This window comes from Rhagoletis pomonella, unplaced genomic scaffold (genome assembly GCF_013731165.1).
Source record: "Rhagoletis pomonella isolate Grant_MI unplaced genomic scaffold, Rhpom_1.0 Rhpom_scaffold_00002, whole genome shotgun sequence".
Classification (NCBI taxonomy): Eukaryota; Metazoa; Arthropoda; class Insecta; order Diptera; family Tephritidae; genus Rhagoletis; species Rhagoletis pomonella.
Window position 1 is genome coordinate 35,785,945 of NW_023458556.1, and position 8,505 is coordinate 35,794,449.

Genomic DNA, 8,505 nt, shown 5'->3' on the forward strand with positions numbered 1-8,505 from the left:
GCCGCAGCTCACATTTATAAGAAATGCAATTAATTGCGTTTTCTCTTTGACTTTGACAATTCAAAGACAGTTGTCGCTGATAGCATTAGTGGTTTGAAATTGTCTAACTAGTAGACTAGTCGCTTTACCTTATACTAGTTAATAAGCTGGTATTTTTACTAACTGATTTGGCTTTTCACTGCAGGGTACGTATGTACTTTCATACTCGTAGCGTTTAGCGTTCCGCAGCGTCACATCCATACGTCGCGTGGACGTATGTACATATGTATGTATGATGTATGTGTGTGTTCGTTTAGTATATCCGCATACTAATTTAGTTTGTTTGTTGTTATTATAAATTAACTTGAAACAGCGAATTTAAGTTTAGTTGCATTCCAGCAACGTTTGCGCTCATTTCTCAAAAACTATTCTAAATAGAACGCAAACAGTTGAATTTCGTGTCGCTTAGAGATTTTCAAGTTTCCTTCGCACTTACATATATACATTGCGCTACATAGTCGTGTTCCTAGTTTTATATCCTGCGTCTTTGCCTTTATCAACTTTCGGTTTCGCGCCATATCGTCGATCGTTGAACGTCGCTGATCTCGCAGTTCATTCCAATAAGAAAAAAGTTACGAATTTTTTTAAATTTTACTCAACGTGAAACTTTTTTCAAAAAAACCAGCAGGTTGGTGTTCTTAAATACTTAAGAAAATTGTGATATGTGAATTGTGTAATTAAAACGAAGAAAGCCGCATTCTTGCGAATATTAAATGTTAAAAATATTTACCATACATTTTCTGATAAATCAATGCAATCACACACTTTTAAAAACAAAATAATTCAATGAAAACGTCAATGAAACGTGTTTAATATTTGTATGTGGTAAAATTAAATAAAATCGTTTTTTTCTTTGCTTATTTTTTCCTTAGAAAAAAGTAAAAAAAAAACAAACCTTTTCAAAGTGAAATAAAAGTGTAACTATTAGCAACTGCCAGGTTATCAGACTATGTCTTTATATTTTTTTATTAAATTTGCAAGAACAAACAATAATTTATAACCAGTTAACCGAATAACGTGGCAGGTGTGAATATCTTCTAACTAATCTTTTTAAATCGAATGCTGTCAAAAATTTTTTTTAATCTGTTTTTTTTTTTCAAAAATGGAGCTAAATGTCGTAGCAAGTAGCCTTTCCAAGGCGAATTCATTCAAGGTGGTGGTAACGGAGCAGCTGATTTCAAGGCGAATTGTGCTGATTTTCAAAATTATGTGTTTGTTTTAAATTTTTGTGTTTTGATTGTCATCGTGGGTATAATTTACTGGTGTAGTTTTTTGCTATCACCCTGTATGAATTCGCCTTTCTCTTTGAGGTAGCCGCTGTAATCTTTAAAATAAGTTGCTAGTGTGGCTGAAAAGTTTGTCGCAGTGCCTATTGCTTGGCTAATGAGGTTCCAGTTAGAAACTTAAAAAATGCGAAAAAATAAAAAAGTTAAAGTTCGAACGCTTTCCTTATTTGATTTAAAATTCTTTTCATTCCTCGTACTTAAGCCAGCTTCAACTATGATTTTATCCGCGTGGTAGTATGAAGGAGACATAACAGAACCATAGGATGAATTATTACATACGAGGTAAGGTTTGGTGCACCTTCCAATATTTTTCCTCTTGCCGAAAGAGGTGCTAGCACCAAACCTTACGTTTCTAAGTATAAATTTAGAGGATGCTCATGATGCTCATATTTGACTCTAGAAGTATTGCGTACATATGTATATTAATCAAACAATTGGTTAAGTAATCGAAGAACATTCCAATTTTAAATTATCTAAAAAAATATCATAAGCTTCAGTGTCATGGCAACAGTTCCTTTTATAAAAAATCACCAATATGTTTGCTAGTTTCACAACGATCCAGTAGCGCATTACAAAGTCATTGAACACCCTGTATTAGTTACAGTAGAAAACTGAAAGTTGATATAGATATATATTACAAATATTAAAAGGAAAAAAATTAAGGGGGTGCCCCGTTTTCTAGGATAAAAATTTGTTCCCCCAATACAAAAATTGGACCACTTTAATGTACATCCGCAATAAAGTCATCGGAAGCGTGGGCGCCATGATAGAGCTTGCAGTAGCAGAGCGTTCTCGCTAAAACAACATTTATTTCTATATACTGTTACTCCCAAAATTGAGCGTACGGCTCGTTTTTGTTAATATTCGCAATGTTTTACATGCTAAAATCTTTTTGTTAATTTTGTATTAAAATATGGCTTATATTTTAGTAAACCCGATTTAAATCCATTTAAGAAAAATCTGCAAAGTTTCAGCAAACTCGCGAACTTTTAAATACGAATTTCTAAAAAAAATGCACGTATACAGTTTTATGGCCCATTAATTTTTGGTATAACAATGTGCGAATTTCAAATCTCTAAAAAATCACGTTGATTTTTGAGAATTTTTTTTGCTGACTGTCCTACGCTTTTTTTCCATATAAAAAATTTTCAGCTTTTTCAACGCGAATTTTTAGACATTTGAAATTCGCACGTTATTATATTAAAATCTAGTGGGCTATAAAGCTGCATACTTGAATATTTTTAGAATGCTTATAAAAAAATTTGCGATTTTGCTGAAACTTTGCAGATATTTCTTAATTTGTGTACATAGTATGTTTTTCGATTTAAATGGGGTTTGCTAAAATATAAGCCATAAAAATACAAATACAAAATTAACAAAAAAAATTTAGCATGTAAAACATTGCGAATATTAACAAAAAAGAGCCGTACGCTCGAGTTTGTGAGTAACAGTGAGCAAAAGTAAAAAGTAAGAAGAGAGACTCACGAAAAAAATATAAGATGCAACAATATTTGGTGGTGATACATTAAAATTAATACTACTCGTTGATCGCCATATATCGTCACCTAATGGTGAAAAGATGCCAAATATATTTTTTTAAATTGTTCAGGAGAGACGAAAATTCAATTTAGTTTTGTATTACCTGACTTTCGGCATCAAAAAACTAATTAAAAAAAAAATGGTTTGGAACGCTTTCACCTTTAGGTAGTGATATGTACATTGGAATGGCTGAATCGATAGGCTGATATTATTTTTAATGAAAAAGTTTATTATAAATTAAAAGTTTTTAGAAATCTGTGAATTTTTAGTGTATACTTCCTAAGCTTTGTTAATGTAAACCAACTAATTTCGTTAAAATTTTACGCTCAACAAACTTCAGTAAGCTTTCAAGCGTACCAGTCCCTTTGAATCGGGATCAAACTGGTCGAAAGTATTGCGCAGGTGGCGAGTTGAATATAAAGCTACTTTGCTGTGCTTAAGTTAATCTTTTCTATTTGCTGCAGCTCAGATTGTTTCTTTTGCTCGGTTTCAAAGTAGTCTAAGGTTGTGCAGAGGTGACAATTTGTTATCGCCTATTAAAAAGACTATCCAAATAAAGCATAGACTTTCTCACAGGAATAGTAACGGGGCACTAGGCTATTCGTCACTTGGCTCCCATATTCGGAGCTCCGTATAACGATTTCCGGACAAGCGGCATGGAACGAAGAGGCGGTAGAATCCGTTAATGATGTTTCAAACGCTCGACCGGAACGTGTGAAAAGGTACTTAAGCTCTTCGTTCTGAGCAACTGGCCAGCCTAGGCAAAGTCTGTACTATATTGACTTTATTGATTTGCAAACGAAGGGGATGATTTGAGGACATGCAGGGCAGGGTCAGGTACTTGGGGTAAAAGCCTATGTGCTTAAGGCGTGAACAATGGGGAATTTAGTTTGGATCTTTTCGCCTTGGATCAGATGAAGCTTTCAAGAAAAAATTTCGGAAAAATTAATACCGTTCTTGGGTTAAAAAGAAAGTTAAATTGTCGAAATTTTTTGGATACTTAAATCTTGAAAACTATTTAACGGATTTGGGCGAAATTTTTTTTAGCATAATCTGTATTTATAGGAGTAACTAGATTGATTCATTTTAAGCTATTCCTAAAATATTTGGGTCTTAAGTTTTCTCAGTTTCAGTAGTGAGCGCAATGAGAATGTCTTGCCTTTTGTATTCTCTTGCACTTAAGTATTTACTCAATAATATTTGTTTCTTCTTTTCCTTCTTTAGCATGTCATCACGTGTCTTGGAAGACTCACCAAATGCTCAACTCGATAAGACCATTTTGGAACGTTATCGCAATTTGCCATTGAAGGAGAACATTGTACAAGCCACATATGTATGGATCGATGGCACTGGTCAAGATCTGCGTTGTAAGGATCGTACGTTAGATTTCATACCCAATGATCCAAAAGGTGAGTAACAAAAATGACTACACATCAGTAGTATTTTATTAAAACAACTTGCCTCGAGATAGGCCGTTTTACTTTTATAGCAATATTTCTCAACTAATATTGCGCTTTTCATGGAAGCTTAATACAATTATGGATTTTTTCAAGGGAAACCAATTATATTATTTAATTCATAGTCAAACCTTCTAAAATCACTTAAGTAGTTTTAATAAAATGCCGCAGTTATATTACAGTTGTAAGAAGTTAACCTTCAGTTTGCATAACTCCAAGTATATTTTTCAACGCCACGGGATAGCAAGAGTTGGCTTATTATTAAAAAGTAAACTGGGCATAATATTTTTGGTCATAATATGGTTACTGAAAACTCTAAGTGTGCTGAGGGGAGAAGTTAGATAAGTTGGATTGAGGTAGACTGAGGTGATACAACTGTGTGCCAATAACGAAGTTTCCTAGGCGTCAAATATCCGTCCCGAAGAGATTCACCTCTCTAAATAGTTAAAAATTGCGATCAAAGATAAGTGTGTGTAAAAAGGGATCTATGTTGTTGGGAGAAAGTCGATGCTTGCCGCAGCAGCAGTCTTACCCACGATTTTAATTGTCCTGGCCTTGAGTCCAAAGATCGCAGCAATCTTCTTGACTTATTTAGTCTTCTTAAATGCATTTCACCAGTGTTACCATTTTGATGCATTTAAAATTTCACTATCACTACTCGAGAAGTTGAAATGAAATGCTCAGTGCATTAAAAATTTAGTGCAGCATGCTCTACCCTGCTACCTGGTAAATAGGATGAGATCTGTAAACATGCTTAAGTATCCGTGTCTCAAATGATAGAACAGCGAGGTCTGCGTAAACAAACTACAGACACGCACCAGTTTCTCTAGCAGATAATATACGACCACAATCCAAAGCAGATGTGAGCGAATTTTGGATCCGCTTTTTACCCTGTGCTCTTCTGTCACAGAGCATACGATTTTGCTGCAAGCTTACCAAAGAGTCTAATAATCGTACTCTGAAGCACATTGTTGAAAGTCCCCTCGATGTATCGACCGACCTAACCTTGTGGGCAGCTGATTAAGTTAAGTGACATTTTGACCAGTTTAGGCTATTTTGCTTATGTCTATTAATTGTTTACAATTTTTTATAAAATTTTAGCACATTACATAACCAGCACCACATAAATTCATATGTCTAATTTCGTACAAAATTTATAAAAATTAAACAAACTTTAACAACTACACCCAAAAATTTTAAAATTTTTATTAAAAATATTTTTAGAAAAATTTTAGGTATGCAGTTTTATAGCCCATTAAATTTTAGTAGGTCAAAGTGCAAATTTCAAGACGCTAGAAAATCGCGTTGATTTTTAAGATTTTTTTTGGGTGTAAGTGTTAAAGTTTGATTAATTTTTATACATTTTGTACGAAGTTTGAAATGTGGATCTATGTGGTGATGTTTATGTAATGTGCTAGACTTTTATAAAAAAATTATAAACAAAAGAGAAATAACCAAAACTGCTCAAAATGTCACTTAACTTAACCAGCTGACCATAGGTGTATCTATGTATGCATGTCGAACTCCTGACAGACCATTTTATTCCATTATGCAGATTGATTCACGCGACAGAAAATTTTTAAAAGAAAAGATTTTAAACAATCTTAAATGCAAACATTAATCGCAAATAAGTATACAAGTGTCTATGCACTTGTGCACATATGTATTTATGTATGTATGCAGGCACCTTAGGCAAAGTACTTTGCCAACTTTGCGGTTAACAGCACCTACTTGAGCGTGCAATTGTCTATATAGACTTAATTAAGTAAATTCAATAACCAACAAAAGGTATCATTTTCCTCGAATCGAGAGTTTTTATTAGGGCTGTGCGATTATTCGATTACTCGAGCAAGTTGGTTAATCAGTTATTCGGTTAATCAATTACTCGAGTAATCAAGATTTTGATTACTCAAAACGATGATTAATCGAGTTACTTGAAATATGATTACTCAAAAAAATAATTTTGCTCGTTAAAAGAGTTTACTTTGGAAAAAGCTTATTTTCTTTTACATTCTGTATATGAAAAAATTTTTCGTTTTAATTTTTGAAAACAGAAACGTTGTTTTCAAAGTGTCAAGGAACTTTAACTACTTTATACATATGTAAAGAGTTGAAATGTTGATTACTCATTTTACTCGAAATGTTGATTAATCATAAAGCAAATTACTCAAATATTTTTGTTTTTGGTTAATCAAAAATCTTGATTACTCGAGTAACTGAACTTTTGAGTAATCATTATTTCCAATTAATCGAATAATTGAGTTATTTACTTTATGATTAATTAAAATTTTGAGTAATCAATTAATCGCACAGCCCTTGTTTTTATAATTGCCATAGATAAAATAAAAAAATACCTTAGGCAGGTATTTACTAGGGATGCTAAAATATTTAAATTTTACGATAAACTGGTTGTAAAAATCCCATATTTATTAAGACAGGCAAATTTTAAAGTAATACATTTTTTTTTAATTTTATTTAAAAACCCATGTGATTGAGGAAGGCATCAGCCCCAATGTAAATACCAGGTACTTTTGAATAATAAATAACAAAAATATGCAAAAACCAATTCTCTAAACATGTTCATTCAACTCCATAAATAAATGGCGAATGGCGAATGGCGAATTTTTTGTAATTTTTTCGCAATTTCCTCGAAATTTTGAGGGTGTACTGAACTGTCTAAAGGTAGTCATAAGCCATTTGAAGATAATGACCCCTATCTCCTCTATTACAAAATATTTGAACTTATTTTACCAGTACGTTGGATAAATTATAAGTTTTTCGAATTAAGGAGGTTTGAGAAGATTGATTTAAAAAATTATGTAACTTTTCCTTAAAACTTTCTGTTTACTTTACATTAGCGTCGCTACTTCAAATTTTTACGATATTTAAAATTTTTCGGGATCCCAGGATTAATACAAGCAAATCCCGCGATTTTCGGTACCTCAAGAACACCCCTAGTAGGTACGAATTAATATCTGAAGTAAGAAAATGGCACGTGTTCGAGTACACTCTTTCGATTGCTTCTAATTTTTTATTTATTTTTTTTTGCTCTAATGCGAACTTTTACATGCCTACACAACTAATTTATGTACGTACTTATGTATTAACGATTTTTATCACAGCTTGGCATTTTAATCGAATACTAATTGATTATATATTTATAGCGTACTGTGTACGTACATTAGGGATGTTTCGAATGTCATATTTTTCAATTTCGGAATGCGAATGCGAATGTTAGGAATAACGTTAAAAAAGCTATAATCAACTTAGGTCATCTTTTTATAAATTACACTGGTTTACAACAAAAATGTTCAATGAATGCCACTATCCAATTCCTATAAAGAATTGCTCGCTGATTCCGAAAATCGACATAATTTTTTATTCTATGCATAAGTTTTCAAGATATTTTCAATTTACCGTTATTAAGCTTAAAACAAAAGTGGTTACCTTAATCACGTATATCTTAAGAACCAATTTAAAACAATCTTTATATGAAATACGGCAAATGAAAGCTAACAAAATTCTACATAGACCGTGCATTCTTTTCGATAGCTCCGATAGCTTCTAACAAATTAATTAATCATACCAGATTTTTATGAAAAAAAAACACTTTCAACAGAAGAAAAATTTAAAAAAAATAACCGGTTCTGTGTCAAATTTTTGCCTTTGTGCTAAAGCCTGTTCTGTTACAAAAATATCCGGTTACTAATGAAGAAAATCGATGGATAAATAAAGAGTAATGAGTGGTCAAATGAAAATGCGCAAAGATATTTTGTATGAAATATGAGCATAAAAGCGTGCTACTCAAGAATGATAGAATACAAGATTGCGCCAATCGAGCTGAGAGCAACTGGGTGTGACGTCACATTATTTTGAGAATGAGAGTGTAAAGAATAATTTTGAAGAAGAGGAAGAAGCGAACAAGTGGTGCGAAATAATGATGTAAAACTTGGTTGAATTGTACCTACTCTTCAGCTTCTTAAATTTGAACGTACATTCACATACAATCACATTATTTTAGGTACATTTGGAACGTAGTAAAATATTGTTTCATGTAAGTAGAAAAATTGTTATGGTACAAAAGGAAGATGTAGTCCACCAACTGCCAAAAATGTATGCACATAAATATACATGTTCTTTGTTTAGGTACGTATATCTACTTTTAGGTACAACTTTTCGGAAAA

General features: G+C 32.5%; 1 protein-coding gene across 2 annotated transcripts in view; it reads left to right on the forward strand.

Annotated features, from left to right (window-relative positions):
* The first annotated feature begins 355 nt into the window (after positions 1 to 355).
* The window catches only part of LOC118733538 (glutamine synthetase 2 cytoplasmic), a 26,897-nt gene continuing 18,747 nt past the window's right edge, over positions 356 to 8,505 (forward strand). For both annotated transcript variants that reach the window (XR_004992268.1, XM_036462961.1), the window contains exons 1-2: positions 356 to 667; positions 4,089 to 4,273. Coding sequence is in view for 1 of the 2 variants with exons in the window: in XM_036462961.1 (XP_036318854.1) it covers positions 4,090 to 4,273 (184 nt within the window). In the remaining variant the exon portion in view is untranslated. The remainder of the gene's footprint in view (positions 668 to 4,088; positions 4,274 to 8,505) is intronic.